This window comes from Halichoerus grypus, chromosome 6 (assembly GCF_964656455.1).
Source record: "Halichoerus grypus chromosome 6, mHalGry1.hap1.1, whole genome shotgun sequence".
In the NCBI taxonomy this organism is placed as follows: Eukaryota; Metazoa; Chordata; class Mammalia; order Carnivora; family Phocidae; genus Halichoerus; species Halichoerus grypus.
This window is the reverse complement of record NC_135717.1, coordinates 23,689,831-23,710,975: the sequence shown is the minus strand read 5'-3', so window position 1 is coordinate 23,710,975 and position 21,145 is coordinate 23,689,831. Positions and strand designations below refer to the sequence as shown.

The window sequence follows — 21,145 nt, the reverse complement described above, 5'->3', positions numbered from 1 at the left end:
GGCCCACCGGCGGCGGCCGCCCCCAAGCCCCGCCCCCTCCATCGCCTCCTGCATCATCACTTCCGGTAACCCCGCAGGCCGCCCGCTCCAGGAGGGAGAATAGAAGAGGGGCGGGGGGGAACGGGTGGAAGATTGCGTCACGACGTACGCAAAGACGTACGAAGCCGTAGCCAAGTAAGGGCAAAGACCTAGCGACGCGGAGGGAGGGCTAGGAGGAGCTGGACTGGACCATTTTTTTGGCTCGGGGGGGAAGGATAGCGAAAGGGGTAAAGGAAAACTAGGGAAAGGATGAAGTTGGCTATATTGTTGCGTATACGGCGGAAGGTGGACTAGAGTATAAAGTTTAAGGGAGACTCGAGACTGCCCCTGACCTGGAACTAATGCTCCCACAGAGGTCCTCCCGGTGGTTTAGTCCGGCCTGGCCTACCGGACTTGCCCGACCAGCGTCGGCCGCGGCTCTGCTAAGCTCCCGGCACCGCCTCCTCCTAGCCCGCGGTAGGCTGCGGCGCTTCTGTGGGTGGGGGAAGGCAGAACTGATGCAGAGTGAGTGTAGGGGATGGAGACGCTGCCTCCTGGCGCGGGAGACTGGGGGAAGGGGTTGGCTCCCCAGGGGCAGGGATGGGGTGGGGGCGGGGGTGCGACGTTGCTAGGAGACGTGCTTGTGTGACCCCAGCCTCGCGAGGGCGGCTCGGTGTCATCGCGCTGGCCTCAGGAACCTGCCAAGGGAAGCGGCCCGAGGGCCAGGAAGCAGAGGCCTGTTGTGGGGACGCTGAGATGCCGGTTGGGCCCATCTGAGACCTTTAGATCCCTGAATATAAATGCGAGATTAGTAGGGGCAATTCCGGGAGCGAGAGGCGTCAAGCTGGGGAAGGTTGACCCAAACGAGGCCCCGTAGAGGCTACGGAGACTTTCTAGGATAGAGCAAACCTCCTTCTTACTGCCTCGGTCCACAAACGAGAACAAGACGCAGGCCTTGCTCCGTGACTTTTTATTCGAGTGCAGAAAAAAGTTAAAATGTAAATCAGTAAGGAGGATATCAGCAAGTGCCACATGCCCCCTAAGACTAATACCGGGTGAAGTGGTAGAAGATTGGGGTAGGGTCACTCTAATTCGGGTAAGGCTTTTCAGACAAGACCAGGTTTCATAGAGATGCGAGAAAAGAGAGAAGCTAGGGAATGGACCTTCTAGATGGAGAAAAGAGCCAACGGGAAGGGTTCTGAGGAAGGAAACGGCGAGAAAGCCAGGTGGCTGGAACTGAAAGAAGGGCCAGAGTGGTCTGTGATGAAGAAATGGCAGGGCCTGGTCAAGCACAGCGTTTTTTAGCCCAAGGTAAGGGTTTGGCTGTTGTGTTACCTGAGGATTTTGAGAAGGGGAGTGACCTGACTTACATTTTTTAAAAATCCCTTGGCTGCTAGATAGAGAAGGGTAGAAGTTGTCAGACCTGTTAGGAGGCTGCTGCAGTAGGCCAAGGGAGAGATGGGTAGTGGCCGTGGAAATGCAGATAATTAAATTCATAATGCATTTTGGAAGTAGAGCTTGCAAGACTTGCTGTCGGATTAGATGTGATGTGTATGGGAAGAAGAGGAACCAAGGATGACTCCTAAGGGAAAACAGCTTGGGAGGAAATACCCTAAATTCTTTTTAGACATACTAGATTTGCTAGGTCTTTTAATCATCCAGGTGAGGATGTTGAGAAGTTAGATATACAAGTCAGGGGAAAAGTCCTTGGGAAAATAAGTAGAGGGGTTTTTAGAGACTACCCAGAGAAGAAGAGAAGCCAGCAGAGGAGACCCTTGTCACAGATAAGGCCTCAGAGATAAAAGAAGGCTTCCTTAATATCCCATAATAATGAGACTCACTCATAATCAGTGAGACTTATCCACCCACTAGCCAGCTTCTGTTCATCGTCTAAGCCCTGGCTCAAATCTCTTCCTTCCCTTCCTCCCACAGCTGTCGGTGCTTTTGGACTTGAGCGCAGGTGATTTGTGTCCATTACAGCAAGCCTGACTTTGCTTGTTAATTGTTTGTATGTCTGACTCCCCATGGGCTATTTCTTCTTTGTGTCCTGCTGGCTCCTAGTACAGAGCTTTGCCCATAGGGTCCACTATATGGTTATAGCTAGGTAGGAACACTATTCATAAGATATCAGTCATGGACTTCAACAATTCTGACAAAGGGGCTTTTTTCCCGCTGCTGCCACCACTACCAATCACAAACTAGATATGGTTAATCTCATAAAACCTAGAAAGGGTATCAGAAGAAGTTTCAGAAGGCCTGGGTTCCAGTCTTGGATCTGCTACTGACCAGCAGGGGCACTGGATAAGGTCTTTTTCTTTGAGCTGGAGGGGCTCCCTAAATTAGAGACTACAAACTGGCAAGACAGATATTGCATGCAAACATACCGTTCATCCCACAGAGTGATTTAAATTTAAATTCTTTTTAAAATTTACTTACCAACATATAAAAATTGGACATCAAAATCCAGATTTTCAGCTTCATTTGAAAAATGAGACAATCTGGCAACACTATCCTGAGGTTCCTACACTGCAACAGTCAGCTAGAGCCAATAAGCTTCTCCCCACCCACCCCCCTCCTCTTCAACTATCTGCCTGACCTGTGGGCATTTGATTTGCAGTTTTGGTGTAGCTGTGGCGCTGTGCTGTTCCTGAGGGGCCATTAGCTACATGTAGCTATTTATTTGGTTTTTTTACTTGTAGCTATTTAAATAAAAATTTAAGTGCCAGTTCCTCAGCTGCAGTAACCATATTTCAAGTGCCCAGTAGCCACATGTGGCTAGCTACCCTGTTGGACAGCGCAGTTAGAGAGTATTTCCGTCATTGAAATGCATTATGTTGGTCAGCACTGAACTGGAGGAGCTTGAAGGTACTCTGGGTGCTAGTCGTTCCACCCATGTAAAGAGGGGCAGTCATTGCTCCTACTGTCAAGGAATTTTGTCTAGTGAGCTCTTTTGCCTCTGCAGATGAGAAAAGTTGCTCATTTGGTAGTTACTTGACAGTTGGAGGGTACTTAGAAACTGTCTTGAGGGCAGGGACCCCTACTCAAGCAAGGTGAGGTTATTCATCAGATGGTTGGATCAAGGGTCAGATACTAGGAAGCTCCAACTGTATCTAATGTTCTAACCAAAGCTCTTTTGTCAGTTCCCTAATCCATTTCCCTAGGAAATTATCACAAAGGAGGGATTTAAATGTTAATTTAAACCTAAGTGTTTCTTGTTCTCAGACTTCCCCTGTTCCTATGAAGGGGTGAAATCCTGGATAGTTATGAATGAATGACTGGGGTTGATTTTTAGCAATGACCTAGTTTTCATCTATTTCCAGCTCACATACACCCCCACACGTCTAACACCTCCTCCTACTTCTGGTAACTGGTTCTCACCACCTCTGACTGACCCTTACTTTGTCTCTTAAAATATGCTGATAAGGAAACAGGTACTTCCATTTCTTTTGAATTGAGGGGCCAAAACTTGGTTTCCATTTAGAATTTCTGTCTCTGAGGGGAAAAAGAGCTGTATCTCTCTTGGTTACAAAAGCCTGATTGGAGTTCCCCTTACAAGTATAATCTTGCATGTGCTTCTATGCTGGTATATTTAGAATGAGCATACTTGCCTCCTATGATCTTGTTTGGGATAATTTAGAAGTCTTTCAGACATCAGTATTTTTGGTTTTTCCCTGTGTTCTGGAGATTTCCCATATTACAGGACCTAACCTAATTTCCATTCCTTTAAGTAAAATGAAAATACAGTCTACCTTCTCTCTGCCTCCTATCTCTGACACACCATATTGTCACTTTCTGTGTATAAAGATGCTGTTTCAGAGAATAGCTGTGGTATGATTAAGTACACCACACAAGCATATCCTGAGATTTGCAAAACAATGTGTGGCTTTACACTTCCCTTTTTGGATTCTAGTAACCAAAAACTGAGTCCAGGACAGGAAATAAGTCCATTGGGTGTGTGTGTGTCTGTCTGTCTGTCTATTATTGAAGAGAGAGGAGAGAGGGCAGAGATGTGTGGAGTACAGCTTATCTTGAAGGTTATTCGATTTGGGTAAGGATGATACTGTGTAGGATATGGGTGTACACCAGAAAGTAGGAAATATAACAGATGTAGGAGAAAAACATGCCAAAGGATAAGCAAGGAGTAAGAGATAAAGGAAGAAAAATAGGAAGGGAAGTCTGGGCATGCTTTCGATGTTGGCACCTGCATTATATTTCCAGTAAGAAGTATGTGCTGTGGTCTGAAGATAAGCGGTGCCTCCGACAGGGTTATTTACTCATACTGAAGAACAATAGCCCTTTACTGTACAGGGATTATTAATGATCAGAGGGAAACAGCTTTAGGAAAATCCATTACTATCACAAAGCAATAAATTCGCCAACAGGCCGCACGCTTCTTTTCCCTCCTCTGCAGACAAAGCTTAGCATAGATAAAAGAGGCCTCATTGTTTCTTCTTTATTTCCTCCTATTCAGGTAACATTTGCCTTTGTTAGCTCCCAATGCTAAGTGATTTACATGGGTTATCTCATGAATAATCCTTACCACCACTCTTTGAAGAGGGTTCTATTGTTACCCCATTTCACTTTTTAAGAAACTGAGGCTCAGGAAGACGACCAATGTAGTCAGAATTCAAACCCAGGTTTGACCATTCCAGAACCCATTTGCTCATTAGTTGCACTGTATCTTCTGTTCCTTACATATGTGGAAAAACTTTGAATGCCTAAAACCAAGACAGTCATTCTCTACTCCGCTTTCCAGGGCAAGAAAAACTGTTTGCTTTGGCATTATGAGAGCATTTCAGTTCCTTAGAGGTTTTCCAAATGACAGAAGCTTTAAATTACAATTTTGTAGGTTTGATCCCTGATCATTTGGGTGCAATGGATCTGTTCCCCAGAAGGATTTTTTTTTTCCCAAGAAAAAAATGTATCAGAACCACATTTTTCTATATATTTGGTTCTAAGCTTCGTGGAAACAGTAAATCAATTTCAGTCCAGTGCACTAACCATTACTGGCTTTTAAAGAACTTAGGAGTAAGGGTTACATTTTAACTGTGTGTCTTATACTGCCTTAGATGGAACTGATAAGGCCTCCTCCCCAAATAACGGAGTCTTAAGTTCCTTATCCTAACACCCGCAGCACCACTCTTGAAAACATCTTTGTGAGGGTTACTTAGTATTTTTAAATACTGGTCCAAATACTACCATGTATGAGAATGGGCATTACTGGTGACTATTCTGTGTGTAAATTTATTCTTCTTACAAATTTCAAGCTCCAACTTTGTACCAGGCCTAAGGGTGTGATGAATGAGGCATAGTCCTAACCCTTCTAATTTATCGCTCCCCAAAACACACACAGTGGAGGAAGAAAGGTAAGCCAAACAGAAACTGAGAATAGAATGACCAGTATGACACAAGTGTGCTGGACGTGCCTGGGAAACAGAGCAGGGACACAGCTGAACCCACTTCGGCATGAAGAAGGCACCCTGCGAAAAGTAAGGGAAGTTCAAGGATGAGAATCAGCAGCTAGGCAAAGAAAGAATATTTCAGTTCTGTGAATTTGGATCTTCATTTGACAAAAAGAAGGGGTGTCAGATCTAAGGAGATGGGACAGCAGGAGAGGGACAGGCCAGCATGGGTGCCCAATGAACATGTAAGACAGTGATTTCATTTGGGTGAGTTTCACAGTCTCCACTACCCTAACCCACCCACCCAATCATAAAGTAGTTGGGGGAGAAATTTGACTATATTACATCATTGTGAGATAAAAAAAATTCCACCTAGGGGCAGATATTGAAAGAATGGAAAGAGTCTTTCCTTCAACCTGGGGCTTGAAAGTCGGTTAATTCCCATTGCCTTTTCTGTCCTTTGTTTATACTGCAACACTTCTTCTTAAGTAGAAGGCAAAGCCTCATGAGAGTCCAACACTGGGAATTTTGACATTCCTGAGACCAGAGTCATACTTCTATAAATTTCATCTGGAGAAGGAATTTTCATCTCTGCTCTTAAACTCCTCAGTGTTCATGCTGTGATGGTCTTTCCAAAGGTGGGGAAAAGGGTAAAGTGGATAAATCCCCTAATACTAGCATATCTTCCCACAGGCCTCCTGTAAAATTAAATCTAGACATGCCACGTGCCTACATGTGCTGTGTAGAGTGGGTTCTTGGAGCCTACCCAGACCTTTCACTATTTCCACTCACCATAGAGTAGAAGGGTGAATGGGTGGTGTGTTTTGTTTTGTTTTAGATTGATTACTTCCCCATTACTCCAAAATAAAAATGGGAAAGCTCTTGGTCAGGGAAATAATCATCCAGCTTTATTGGCTCTTAATCCCAACTCTCCTGTCAATTAGATGGCATTTAGGCAAGACTTTTTTTCACCATCTGCAAGATACAATTTGAAACCCAGCACATTTTAAAAGATGTAAATTAGACCGTGATACTCCAACTTGCTTAAAATCTGCCAATGTCTTCCTTTTGTTTTTACACTACAAACCAAACTCCTTTCCAGGACCTACCCTCCCAACCTATGCTGGATTCTGCCCACCTGCGGCCTCACCTCCCTGACAGCTTCTGGATGCATTGACAGTATTTACCACCTCATAGCCTTTGTTGGTTCCCACCCTCTTCCTGAAGCACCTTTCCCTTAACCCTTGCCTTTAACAGGCTCCTTCATGTCATTCAGAACTCAAATGTCACTACCCAAAATAAAATAGCCCTGCCCCTGTTCATTTGTTCCTCATATTACTCTTTCATTCCTAAGGAGCACATATCACCACCAGAAATTGTCTTTGTCTTGTATCTCGTCTGCTCTGCCACTAAAATGGAAGCTTCAGGAGGGCAGGGACCATAGCTGCTTGATTATCAAGATTGTGTATCCCTAGAATCTCCTGTGCCTGGTCCCAGTGGGTACTGCTGGATGGATGCTTGGGAGGGACCAGTAAGGCCTGGGGAGTGGTAGCACTGTAATGAGCCCTGGTGCCTCCTCTATGGTATCCGCTCCCTGTGGAGTGGCAGAAGAGAGCTGCTGTAGGGAACCGAAGAGCAGCGCAGTCCCGCCAAGTGCACAGCCTCCTTTAAAGGTGCTGAGGTGCAACATAATTAAGGAAGTGCAGTTGCAGGGGAGGAAGAAGGGCAGATGGTATACAGAAAATCTTATTAAAAGGTTATTCATATCAAGGTGCAAAAGGTCTTTCACTCTTTGTGGGAAGGGAACAGAATTGTTCAGTTCCTATTGTCACAACTGGCTAAGCTCTTTAAAGCAATTAACAGACATTCAATCACATTCACTGAGACTGAGCATCCTATTTAGTGATTAAAAGTTTGGGCTGGATTCCAGACGTTCTAGGTTTGAATCCTGGCCTCACCTCTTTCTTTCTTTCCTTTCTTTTCCTTCTTTCTTTTCTTTTCCTTCTTTCTTTTCCTTCTCTCTTTCTTTTCCTTCTTTCTTTTCTTCCTTCCTTTCTTTTCTTTCTTCCTTCCTTTCCTTTCCTTTCCTTTCCTTTCCTTTCCTTTCCTTTCCTTTCTTCCTTTCTTTACTTTCTTCACTTTCCCTCCTTCCTTCCTTCCTTCCTTCCTACCTACCTACCTACACCCAATGTAAGGCTTCAACTCACAACCCTGAGATCAAGAGTTTCTGCTAACTAAGCCAGCCAGGTGCCCCCTAGCCCCACCTCTTAATAGCTGATGTGACCCCTGGACAAGTTACTTACCTCTCTGCATCAGGTTCCTCCTTTATAAAGAGGATAATGGTAGTTATCTACCTTAAAGAATTGTGATGATTTGGGGAGTTAACATATGTAAAGCACCTAGCAAAGCCTCTGGCACAGAGTAAGTACAAAGCAAAATGTAGTATTATTATCATTATTCTAATGAGCAAAACAGTCCAAGCCCTCCAGGAATTCAGAGACTGTGAAGAAAAAGACACAATGAAATTGCAAAATAGCCATGGCTGGCTGTGATAGTTGCAGAGAAAAAGGTGCCCCCAGAAAAACTTGAGAGCAAATAGGTATCTACTAGGTGCAGTGGGGTGGCTAGCAGAAATCAGGCATTTACGTGGGTGGCTCAGCCAGAATAAACACCAAGGCAGGACAGCAGGGTGCCTTAGAGCAGTGGCTTTGAAACTTCTGTTTTTCAGACTCTGTATCTCAATTTATAGTATTATTTACCCATATTTTAAACCAGCTTTAGAAACTTTTGTAATACATTTATTTAAAGGAAGCTCTATATTGCTATATCAAAATCACTTTAAATTATGGGTTTGATGGACTATTATAATACATTAAAAGAATCACAATAGGAAAATACTTGTACATCCAAAAAAATCACCTTCCCAATCAATCTTTGGGACACCTGCTGTAGGGGAAACACCTCGCAACTGTGACCAGAGGCCAAAACACTCTAGCCAGCAACATTTGTCAGCCTTTGCTTAGTGGCACGGGCTGCAGTTGGTAGATGCTTGGTAGTGAATTTTATCTTGGTACTGTGTTTATATGGGGTGCGATTTTAAGAAAAGACCAGTTTCCAATCACATTTCCTCCCAGGGACACTTCATATCTCTTATTTTTCCTCATTCTGGGGTTTTGTGGTTAAGGAAGTAAAATGAAACAGTTTGACGAAATGTCAATCTCAGAATAAGTTACAAAACTTTAAGAATTCTTTAAGACTTAACTTCGTGGGGCGCTTGGGTGACTCGGTTAAGTGTCTGACTTGGGCACAGGTCATGATCTCAGGGTCCTGGGATTGAGCCCAGTGTTAGGCTCCTCATTCAGCGGAGATTCTGCTTGTCTCTCTCCCCCTGTCCCTTCTCCTGCTTGTTCTCTCTTTCTCAAATAAATAAATGAAATCTTAAAAAAAAAAAAAAAAAAAAAGGACTCGACCTTGTGGCCAGTTGAGACTGTGGGTCAGTTATGGTCCTCTTTGGGTGCCTGAGTGGCTCAGTGGAGCATGTGACTCTTGATGTAGGTGTTGTGAGTTCGAGCCCCACGTTGGGTATAGAGATTACTTAAAAATAAGATCTTAAAAAAAAATTGTGGTCCTCTAGACAGTTTGATATTCCTCGTGTTGCCTGTGAGAAAATCCCAGCAGACCTCATTGCATCAGATCAACCCTTGAGACTAGTGAAGAAAAGGGGCTGCCTCAGCCTTGCACCAGTAGTGAGAAATCATTGATAGTTTCAAAAGAATAAATGTTGGTTTCAAGCCATTATATCTATTGGAAGGAAGACTCTTAGGGAAAAGGCACTTTCTCCAAACAGGTTGCTTCCTAGGAACAAAGACAAAAATAGAAACCAAAGGGAAAAGAGCATGAAGAAAAAATTTTTATATGGTCAGTTTTGTTCCTAGAATCCCAAGCTTTCTGTATCATGAGATATTTTCATTTATTCAGCAAACATTTGTTGAATACCAGTTACACACCTGGCTAGGTCCTGAGAATTGAGCAGTAAATAGGATGGACATGGTTACTATCCCCATAAACAGGATCAATTGGGGCAAGACAGACACTAACAAACCATTATTACTTGAGTAATTAGAGCTACAAAGAAGAAATTCAAGGATCCACAGGAAGTTTCAACAGAGACCTAATCCAATGCATGTGGTGAGGGGAGGGGGGGGATTTTCTGAGATATCCATGTTTGGGGAACTGAAGGATGAGTAGGGGTTGGTCAGGTAAAAAGGGAGGAGGTCAGGAGAGAGCCTTCTAGAAAGGGAGAACAGCATGGGTATATACCTCTAAAGTAAGAAAAACATGATTCCCTCAAAGAACTGAAAGAAATCCAATAAGAAAACAAAAGAGGCATTTTTCTTGTCTTTTCTCTAAGACTTGGAAAGAAGTGTTATTAATCTAGACTTGCTAATAATACACAATGGGGAATACAGCTTTAGACCCTTCTCTGTGGAAGTCTTTGGGACTTGGGTTTTTTGGGTCACCTGATGTTGGAGAAGGAGACTTCACTTATCTCCCTTTCAGGATTAGTTTTCAAAACACTTAAAACATTAATTAAAGTGTTTTGAAAATAGTCCTATTAAGTACCAATTGTTAGTACTACTCGTTACCTTGAGTACTCTAATTGCAGGGCTTGTGTATCTGATTATGGTATATGATCAGTTACAGTTTGAAGCTGTGGCTTTTTTGAGTAGTAGAAGGAAACCAGTGAAAGTCAGACTTTGGAGATGCTTGCTGCTGTTTTAATTTGCCAGACCTCCTTCACTTTCCTCAAGTGTCATGCAGTCAGGGAAGTTTAATCTGTTAATGACAGGGAAGTGAAGCAATCATTAATAGAAGTTACAGACTCCCTGCCCCTCACAGGAACTGACTCATGTATTTTCATTTGAAACCATGGAGTTTTAGGGAGAACCAGACACTCAGAAACCTGTTTCCTTACCAGGAAAAGTCATCGTCTCATCGTCTCATGGGTTTTTATTATGATTAGCCACAAAGCATGATGTTTCCTCTCGGTTTTTACACATTTCTTCTAAACATTTTTTTCTTTGTGAGGCATCGTGGACGTCAGAATTGGTGTTGATTATAATTTTCGTTTTTAACTTTTGAATTGGGTGAAGTAGTGCTTTCAAGCTTTTCAGCAAATGGTTAAGCCTTGGTTCATTCTCATTGCAAGTAAGGTCACCATAGTTAGGAAGGGCAATCATTAAAAAGAAATTCTCTGTAAGGTAAATTCCTTGTAGGTACTTAGAATGTCTAGATAAATATACCTCTTTCTAGCTCCCATTTGCATTATTTAGCTGCCCAAGTTCTCATAAGCTCAGGACTATCCTAAAGTATACAGTCTCCACATGGTATCCGCTCCTCCATGGGTTGGTAATGGATCCTGTCCTAAAGGGCAGTGAGCAGCCTACTTCCCATTCCTGATGAGCCTGTTTGAGGAAAGCCCAGTACTCATAGTGAGGTGTCCTAATGCCTGACCCTGCTACTCATTTACTAAATCTGTCCTTGTCTTCCCAGCCTACCCATTTGTTAAAGGCAGTACAGTATTCATTCTCTAAAATCTGACTTACCAGAATCTTCTAGTGGAATTTTTTTTTCTGTCTTTAGATGTTGAAGTAAATAGTAAAGACATAGGCTGAAGTTTTTGCATAAGTTAAAAAAAGCGGGGGGGAGAAAAAAAAAGAAATGCCTAATGTCCAACATTAGGACATTAGCAGGAGAAGAGACAAGTATATTGGGATATCGTCATACAGTGGACTGAATTGCAGTATTGAGAACATATGAGCTAGAGCTACATGTAACAATGTAGATGAACATCGGCAAAAAAAGCAAGTTGCAGAAGGACGTAATAACTTTTATATAGAGAGTTGACCCTTGAACAACATGGGTTTGAACTATGCAGGTCTACCTGTAAACAGATTTCTTTTGATAAGTACCGAACAACACTGTAAATGTATTTTCTCTTCCTTGTGATTTTCTTAACATTTTCCTTTCTCTAGCTTACTTCATCGTAAGAATAAAGCATATAATACATATACATATACATATATATACGTTCATTGACTGCTTATGTTATCAGTAAGGCTTCATGTCAACAGTAGGCTATTAGTAAGCTTTTTGGGGAGTCAAAAGTTAATCACAGATTTTTGACTGTGTGGAGGTCAGTGCTCCTAAGCCCCATGTTCAAGGGTCAACTGTATAAGATTTGTAAACTTGCTAAGCAATACTATATAATGTTAAGTGTAAAGCTATATGTGAGAAGACAAATAACAAGTTCAGGATAGTGTTCATTCTAGGAGAGAGGAAGGGAAATTTGACTAGAAGGGGTATATACAAATATATATGTAATGTATTCTTTAAGATCCATTGTGAATATATGGCTGTTAATTATATTGTTCTCTATATCTTTTTGCATACCTGAAATATTTCATAATAAAAATCTGAAAAACTTTTTTTTTCATAAATTTAATCTTTAAAAACGCAGTTAGCTTTGGGGAATCTACTTAGGTCAGGACTCACTTAGCCAAGTCCTCTGAAATTAAAACTAATGTTTCAGGGTAAAAACCCAAAGAGGCTATAAGCTCTTCAGTCATCAGAAAGATTTTCAGTTGTACTTACTGTATGGTTCTTATGTGAACAAGGAAGCAGACCAACAATTTGAGAGATATTTTCAACAAGGTTATGATGAACTAAAAGAGAGGTTACAACCTGGCAGCCTCTGGGTAGAATCGAGCCTGCAGACCAATTTTGTTTGACCTTCATGGTACTCAGACTTTCAAAAAGAATGAATTAATGTTTTTTTTGAGATTTCACATTTTAAAAATCTGGATTGCTACCTATTGTTAAAGTATCAGGAAATCTGGCATTCCTAGGCCCTCATTTCTTTTTTTTTTTTTTTTTAAGATTTTATTTATTATTTTAGAGAGAGAGAAAGTGGGGGGAGAGGGAGAGAGAAAATCCCACGCGGACTCCGCACTGAGCGCAGAGCCCGACACAGGGCTCAATCCCACGACCCTGAGATCGTGACCCAAGCCGGAATCAAGAGTCCGACGCCCAACCAACTGAGCCACCCAGGCACCGTGCTAGGCCCTCATTTCTACAAGGCAGCAACTGCCTGGAGCTGAGTAGCAACTGTTCCTTTTCGGGGGGAGGGGCTGAGGTACATCCTCTCCATTTGGCCACTGTCCCCACCCAACCAGGTTCCCTCATTTTATCTGCCAGGGCCTAGAGGTGCTTGAGTTTACAACCCCTGCATGAAACTCGTTACTTAACTAGAAAATTTATTCAAAATGTGCCTTTTCCAGGCACTCTGGTGAGGGCTGTAGTTTTACAAAAATACACACTAAAAGCATCATTCCTAAGATAGTCTGGTAAAGAATTTACTGCTTTAAAGTATAGCACATTTGAATTTTGGTTTACCAGGTTTGTAAAAATGGCCATCATGGCAAACATTAACTCTCAACCATGGGATAATACACAAGGACAGCTGAGGGATCACTGGTATTCCTAGAGCACCATTCTGGCAATGCTACCAAACAGATCTGTTGAGAAAGAGCAATTATTTCTAGACTAATTAAAGAGCTTGATTAAAAAAATGTACATCTGCCTAGCTGCCTACTGTCAAACTGAATTTTCATGCAAATTTTCCCTCTTCTATTTTGGTGGGTCTGAGGATGACAACAGCAACACGACAAGAAGTTCTTGGCCTCTACCGCAGAATTTTCAGGCTTGCGAGGAAATGGCAGGCGGCATCAGGGCAGATGGAAGACACCATTAAAGAAAAACAGTACATATTAAATGAAGCCAGAACACTGTTCCAGAAAAACAAAAATGTAAGTAGGCCCCAACTGGAGATTGTAAGGAGGAGGGCAGTTTCTTGTGATGTTTGTTCTTTTTCATCCGAAAATTGAGAGGACTGAGCATCACGGGTCACAGTGGCCGAGTGTGGGGCTGGAAAGGCCCAGAGGCATAGCCGAGCTCGCTTGCTTAACCACTGGGAAGCAGAGCCCAGCCTGGGTTTCTCTCTTCATTTGGTTCAGGTCTCAGTCCAACCCGTAAGTGGCTCAGCGTCCTCAGAAGACCCCATGAACCAGGTGACACAAGCCAGGCCAGTGACGGTTTTCAGGGGAGGAGCCGTTCCTCACACACTGTGCCTGTTACCAGCCCCTCCCACAGGAGGTGTGCAGTTAAACTTTTGTTTTCAATTCATAACCTATTCAAGACCTCCAAGTATAAACCCATTCAGAGGGAAGAGAATAGGATTAAGACACAGGGTTCCCTTCATAACTTCACTTTGAACTCGAGCCTCTTTGGCTAGCAGAGTGAGTTTGCCCTTTGGGACCACAGAATTGGGTAAGATAGTGCCTCCATTAGCTAGTTTAATGGAACTGCCCACCCAGACACCAGGGAGCCAAAGACCATCTGTAAGAGGCTCGATTTGACCCATCCCAACAAACTATAAAGCATTAGCTGTTAGCTCCTTACAAAGACTGCCTGGCACTAAGCATGGAAAGAGACTTTCAGCTTCTGACTTTTCTTGCCTCCTTCTTATTGATCTCACAGAGTCAATGCTGTCACTGTTCCCTCATGAAACCTCCTGCAGTCTGTTCTCTTTTCCCGCTCTGACCCGTTTCTGTGTCCTTTTTGGCCCTGTCTTCTCTACACACCCTCTGGCCAGCTGTAAGGATCCTCTGAAGGTCAGCCCTCTGCGCTGAGGCCCAGGGACCATGCAGTCGCTTTCTGGTTCCAGCTCCCATATCTGAATACCCAGCCTCAGCCTCTCACCAGCCACCTGAAGGAGCTCACGACAGGCATGATGATCCAAAGCAGAACTCCTCCTTCCACAAGGACACCTCCCCTTTCCAGTTTGCCTATTTCTGCTCTAGCTCCTGTTACCACTCTGCAAACTGTTTGCTCTCATTCTTTCGGTCAGCAAGTATTTGAGTGCCCATCGTGTGCCAAACACTGGACTAGACACAGAGGATATAAATGAGCAAAACCAAGACAGGATCCCTCACAGATGTTTAAGAGTTAGATGGCAAGAAGTGTAAAATGGCAATTAGGGTAAGCACCAGAAAAGAAACCCTCCCAATCTACGTTCCCCTTCTCAGAAGCCCTGAGGCCTCCCTGCTTCATAAAACCAACCTGCTTATGAAGCTTATCTCTGCCTTTCTGACCCTCCACCAGCTTCTCCAAACTTTTTGTGCCACACACCAGAGTGTATTAAAAATGTCTATTTTGTGTATTTTTATTAGCTTATTGGTACATTTAATGAATTTATTAATGTATTTATAAATCAATATGAGTACATAAATGGGAGCTGTGGGCTCAGAAACTTTTTATTGAAAGTAGTAACCAAAAAGTTGGAAGACCACTAGCCTGTGCCTACCCCTGAGTAGTGGGTCATACTCTTTCTTGTTTGTTTCATTTGTTGGTGTGGTCTCCCCAGCCAGGTTGTCAGTTCCTCGAGCACACAGACAATATCTTATACTTTCTTGTATATCCCATGGGCCTGCCTTGTGGTTGTCACTAAATTCGTGAGCATTTACAAATACTTTGGCTTGACTTACCTTCTCCAGGAAGTCTTCCTCAGCTTCTTTGCCTTCACTCAACCCCACGGCAGAAACCTGTTCTGAATTCCTGTGTAGCCATCTGCAGCAGTCATTGCCCTGTTGGTTATATGCCTCCGTGCCTTTGCTGGAACTTTATGCATCATAGTTGTTCTGCCCAGGTAATAACCTTGATAGTTGAAGGTGGGGACCATGGCCTCACAGTGTCTAGCCAGGTGCTGGAGATACCATAGTAGGATGTGCCCAGTAATCCTTTTTAGGCTCACTCATGTGAGGACTACTCAAGACCCTTTGAGTTTTCAGTTATGGCAGTAACCAGTCCTTCCTTTGCCTCTGCTTGGACTGGCCCAGTGTGGTGTGAGCCAGAGGGAAGTGTATGTGCCAGGATGCTACATGAGTGAGATGATTTTGTCGTGCCTGGGGAGGAGATATGTGGGTTTTTAATTTTAAGATATGTACTTGTTTTGCCATGTATTAGAAAGAAAATATAATATCAGATAATTTTACAAATACTATGCTTAGGAGACAGTACATTTAAAGAAAATGTTCAGTATTAGTATAAATGGTGTGTGGATATAGCAGAATCATGAAGGCAGCCTCTGAATGAATTTGGAGAACTCTAACCCAGACTTGTTCAGAAGGACAGCTGGAGTCCGAGGAGCCCTCAGCCCCCTTAACCGTGCATACTTTATCAGGGGCTTCTTTCTCCCCAGTCCCTTATGCAGATATAAGTAGTTTCTTCGAACTTCACTTGCTCTAAGAGTTTAATAATAATCCAGAGGTATCTCCTGAATTGCTCTGAATTCTAATGGGCAAGTGGGAACATGGAAATCTGTTCCCAATGTGGACATCAGAGCAACAGATTCTGAGAAGCACAGAGGTCAGAAAGCTGAGCCTCTGCCCCAAGGGACCCAGCTGTAGTTCTGTGCATTGCAGTTCCTAGAACTCTTCTCTGCTCTGAAAGGTACCATAGGACAGGCACGCCCTTGGAATTTCCAAGCCTCACTGGCCCGGACGTCACTGTGGGTGTCATCTGGGACGGCAGTCCCCGCTCTGCTTTGAGGCCCACTTGCAGACTCTTGGCAGGGCCACGTGTCCGCTCATTTTCCATCCTTGGAATGAAAGGTTTCTGCCCTTCTACCTGGCATTCTGTTTTTCGGAATGAACTTGTGAGTCCTTTACTTCAAACTGGACTAGCTACTACCCTGGACTAGCAGGGAGCCTGATGCGGGAGTCAATCCCAGGAACTTGTGATTCCTTTACTTCAAACTGGACTACTTCAAACTGGAAATTTAAAAAGCCATTTCTTCCCCTTACCAATGAGCAAGGCAGTTTACAGTTCAAAAGAAGAGGTGGATCATTCTCCGATATCTTACTTGGGGGCGGGGGGGTTTCTAGACAGCACTTGCTGCAATAATTGGGTTAAAGTTTGATCAACATGGGGAGGATGTGAAGAATCCTCATTCAGTATTGGTGAGAATATAAATTGGTACAACCTCTTAGAGGGTACTTTGTATCTAGAGGGAATATCTGAAAGAATTAAAAATGCATGAACAAATACCCTTTGACCCAGCATTCTCTAGGAATTTATCTTTTAGATATATTTGCATGTAAGCCAAAAACAATTTTAGAGGGATACATAACAGAATTGTTTATAATGGCAAAAGACTGGAAATAACCTAAATGTTCATCAGGAAAAAATTGATTAAATTATAACACGGCCTTATGTTGGAATTTTGTGCAGCTATTAAAAAGAATGGGCAGCTGTGTACATCTAGAAGGAGCTTCAAGTTGTTATGGGAAAAGCAAGGTTCAAAACAAAGTGAGCTATCATTTGTGTAAGGAAAAAAGAACTAAATATATACATGTATGCTTTTATCTACATAGAATATCCCTGGAAGGACAAATAAAAAACTGCCAATAAGTGTTGTCCTTGAGAAGGGGAACTATGACAGGGGTAAAAGGGAGACTTCGTTTTTATATTATATCCTTCTGTATTATTTGAATAATGTTTTACTATGTGCTGGTATTACCTATTGCAATAACTTTTTAAATGTTTAATCCACAGTAAATTTTATATTAAATTGCTTTTGATTTTTCACATGCTCAACATTTCATTTACTGGCTGGTGAACTGAGAAAGTTGAAGATGTACACCCCTACATACGGATCATTAGAAAGATACTAAGAGCCTCACCCATTTTCCTCTTTTAATAGCTCACAGACGCAGACCTGATTAAACAGCATATAGATGAATGCACAGCCAGGATTGAAATTGGACTGCATTACCAGATTCCTTATCCAAGGCCAGTAAGTGTGACTCCAGCTAACTTGTGGTGGGTACTTGTCCTCATCAACCCAGTTATTTCCAAGAATGTGTACCAAGAGGGCTAGTGTTTGCCGAGAAGTCTAGAGCTTCCGTGGGAGGCATGTTGGAAGTAAGCTATCCTTGCATGCCGCCAACCCATCACAACAAACTAAAATGTCAATGAATGCCTGATTTCTCCTACTCGTACAACTTTCCCACATATAGAAGGGAAAGCCAGCTTATATTTATATAGCTTTCTCTTTTGACTTTCATCTTTTTTATGGAAATATTTTTCTTTTCTTTTAATGAAAGACAGGTTTATTGTTAATAGCATTAAAGGTGGGAAGTGAAAATGGTCCAAAATTCTCACCCTGTGTAAGTTACCGCTGTAACTGTTAGATTGGGCCATATGAAATTGCCAGTGTTCTACTCTTGACCTACAGAAACAATAATTTTATACTGTACTGGCTCAACCTAATAGTTGGGCAGTATATCCTTTGTCTTTTTTCTATATTCGTGTACATACATACATTTTCTTTTTTTTTTTTTAAGATTTTATTTATTTGACAGAGAGAGACACAGCGAGAGAGGGAACACAAGCAGGGGGAGTGGCAGAGGGAGAAGCAGGCTTCCTGCGGAGCAGGGAGCCCGATGCGGGACTCGATCCCAGGACCCTGAGATCATGACCTGAGCCGAAGGCAGATGCTTAATGACTGAGCCACCCAGGCGCCCCCATACATATATTCTCTTAATGTACATGGAATCCCGGGCATACTGTTTGCTGCTTGCTTATTTTACTTCATCTGTTCTGGTCATCTCTGCCTCCCATCTTTTTAAATGGTTGTCGCTGTATCCTCTTACAAGAATGTGCCATAATTTACCCAGCAGCCATTTAGTAGGCATTTAGACTGGTCCCAGTTTCCCACTATGCACAGAGTAGCTTTGTATACACAAACTTTTTTTCTCGCCTTCTTTGGATTCTCATCTCACCATGTGATCTGTGGTCATTTTCCCCTCCATGCAGGCAGTAATGACAAAGAAGAACACCAGCTCTGGAATCAGACCTGGGTTCAAATCCTGGTTCTACCACTTAATGTATATATAAGCTTGAGCAAGTTTTTAACTTCTGAGCCTCCATTTCTCATCTATAGATATTATCTAATTCCTTATGAGATTATTGCAAGGATTAATGTATGTAAGGATTTTAAGGATTAATGAGTCAGTGTAGATTTAGTGCTTAGCAGAGAGCACAGTACCTAGTAAATCTTCAATGGATATAAGCTGCTGTAATGATTATAATTCTTAATATTATCATTATTCTTATTCTCATTATTCAGATTCATCTGCCTCCAATGGGCCTTACCCCACTACGAGGCCGGGGACTTCGAAGCCAGGAAAAACTGAGGAAACTTTCCAAACCAGTATATCTCAAGTCTCATGATGAGATTTCTTAACCCAGAAGAAAATTTGTTTCTCAGAATGATGAGCCAACTAGGTCTTGAATGTAAACCAGATGACAAATCCCTTCTGTTTGATTAGGGGCAAAAATTAAAGTATCTTCTTAAAAACCTCCAAAATATTGGTAATCACTCCATGATCTGTACTCACACATCCTTACAGTTCATCAGGGTCTTGTTGCCTACATGGATGACACTAACCCTAGAGGTTACACCCTCACTGAAGCATCATTTGGAAACAAGACTAAGGCCTGTAGAAGGAAGACAAGGTTGACAAAGCTTTTTCATGGAAATGCCATTCGCCAGACATGCCAGCTGATAGGAAGAAATTAGCCAATTGCTGGAAGTTCTCATAGCTACTATAAAACTGTACACCACCTTCAGAATATTTTTAGGCTTTTTCCCCCAAAGTTTTTGCTTAAAAAAGAAAGGCTTGCTTGAAAGTAGGGTTTCTTTGTGTATGTTTTGTTATCTTTTGATCTTCCCAATTTCCAGATAAATTCCCCTTAAAAAGTGCATCATTGAGGGTGCCTGGGTGGCTCAGTCGGTTAAGCATCTGACTCTTGATTTCAGCTCAGGTCCTGATCCCCAATTCTTAGGATTGAGCCCTGTGTTGGGCTCCATGCTCAGCAGGATATCTGCTTGAGGATTCTCTCTCTCTCCCCCTCCCCCTCCCCCTGCTTGTGCTTTCTTTCCCTAAAATAAATAAATCTTTTTTAAAAAAGGTGCATCATTGGATTGATTATGTTTTTTCATGGAAATTTTACATGAGACCCATTCCTGCCCCCAACATACACATACACAAAAGTATTTGTGTTAGATAGTTACATAGTTAGGCTATAGTTACCTTATAGCCTATGATCACTTACAATGCACTTAGGATCTGAAAGGCTCACTTAAAACCGTACTGCATTCATTATAAGTATTTTATCTTAACATAATTAGAAGGTACAAGGGCCAAGGTGGCTTTCAAATTATGTCTAAACAAATGGCACAAAGAGAAATCAAAATACAAAGGATTTATACCCCTGCATGTGTGGAGTCCCATGGTAAGTCACATGTACCTTATTATATCATTCCTTCTGACCTCCAAAGAGGATGAGCATCACCAATAAAGACAAATCTGTATCAGTTTTGGCCTTTCTCTATTCTTTTCCAAAATGGCTTTGTGACCCTCAGAAGCAGCAGATGATAACTTCCTGCCCATACCTAGATTAGGATTCCCTTCTCACACCGATTGTCTCATTCAAAGTAAACGTTATATTTCAATCCCCAAACCTGCTCCTGTGAGCAGAAGCACACCCTCTCATGCTGAGAGTAAGTACTGCAGAGTTTGGCAATGACCTGGAGAACAAATATATCACTGTAGCAATAACCTATGCATATTGAACACAATTGCAGCTACAGGCCTTTGGTGAAGAGAGACAAGAGAAATTTAAATGTGCTGGCAGATGTGTTGGCCATTGAGTGAGCACAAACCCTAGCCTCGCTTGAATTGGGAGATGTGAATCTGCTATTCTATCAGTCACTCTCTTCTCTGGTCTCACTGTAGAAGCATCTCCCTGCTCATAGGTGGTTCTAGTGTTAAAGCATTTTCTCACGCAACATAGGACCTGTGAAATCAAATCAACTACTTTGTCTGACGGTCAACCATGAAACAGTGATCTGTTCTTGCATTGGAGGAAAAACTGGTTCTGCTGGACCAAGTGAGACATGGCTTGCCTGTCTCCTTCCTGGTCCCTTTCTAAGTAACTCAAGGTGATTTTGACTGTGCCACTTTTGTCTTTAACTCTGTTGAGTGGAGAAACCACCCTTCCCCCCCCCGCAAGCCTCTTCCAAAATGGAAGCCCATCTAATTGCTAGCTAGCCTCCTGAGTATCTTCTATGTGCCAGGAACCTTACCTAAATGTGCATTTTATATGCCTAACCTCCTTTGCAAAGATGTATATTCTAATACACAGAAACATAATTGTCAACTTAACTACCAAAACTTCTATATAAGTTATGTTTATAATAGCTTTTTCCCTCCCATTTTCTCTCGAAGCCTATAAGATCTCCATCTTTGTTCTTTTAAAGGCAGAACTTATCTTCCCTAAGTCCCCTCTTCCAATGAAATTTTCTTCCAACACCAATAAGGACTGAAAACTATTAACCCAACAGCTAGGTTTTTAAAGAGCAAGGACTAGCTTGGTGACAATGTTTGTCTGATGTTATCTGCTGAGCTATTTATAGGCAGGACCTGCAGCTTCTCACCAAGCTGATCTCTGGCCATCTCTGCCCCAGGACTCCAGCCTCTAACTCACCAGGATTTCTGAAGAACATACTGCTCTTTCCCAGGGGGAGACATTAATTACCA

The 21,145-nt window shown here is 42.5% G+C and overlaps 1 protein-coding gene across 6 annotated transcripts; it reads left to right on the top strand.

The window, feature by feature from the left end:
* Positions 1 to 272: 272 nt before the first annotated feature.
* On the top strand, positions 273 to 19,517 carry LYRM1 (LYR motif containing 1). 6 transcript variants are annotated; one of them, XM_036087693.2, is made up of 4 exons: positions 273 to 495; positions 13,140 to 13,288; positions 17,242 to 17,334; positions 18,670 to 19,517. In XM_036087693.2, exons 1-4 carry the CDS (start codon positions 381 to 383, stop codon positions 18,784 to 18,786), a joined length of 474 nt encoding a protein of 157 aa, XP_035943586.1. In that variant the 5' UTR covers positions 273 to 380; the 3' UTR covers positions 18,787 to 19,517. The 6 variants fall into 6 exon arrangements, with proteins under 6 accessions (XP_035943586.1, XP_035943582.2, XP_035943662.1 ...); XM_036087689.2 differs by having other exon boundaries at positions 281 to 543; XM_036087769.2 differs by having other exon boundaries at positions 368 to 495; positions 13,129 to 13,288.
* Positions 19,518 to 21,145: the final 1,628 nt, after the last annotated feature.

Excerpts from the sequence above, each read along its gene's own strand:
- LYRM1 (XM_036087689.2), top strand. The coding sequence starts at position 381 with ATGCTCCCACAGAGGTCCTCCCGGTGGTTTAGTCCGGCCTGGCCTACC. Across the intron at positions 544-13,139 it reads GAAGGCAGAACTGATGCAGA|CAACACGACAAGAAGTTCTT; the intron begins GTGAGTGTAGGG and ends GGATGACAACAG. Across the intron at positions 13,289-17,241 it reads TGTTCCAGAAAAACAAAAAT|CTCACAGACGCAGACCTGAT; the intron begins GTAAGTAGGCCC and ends CTCTTTTAATAG.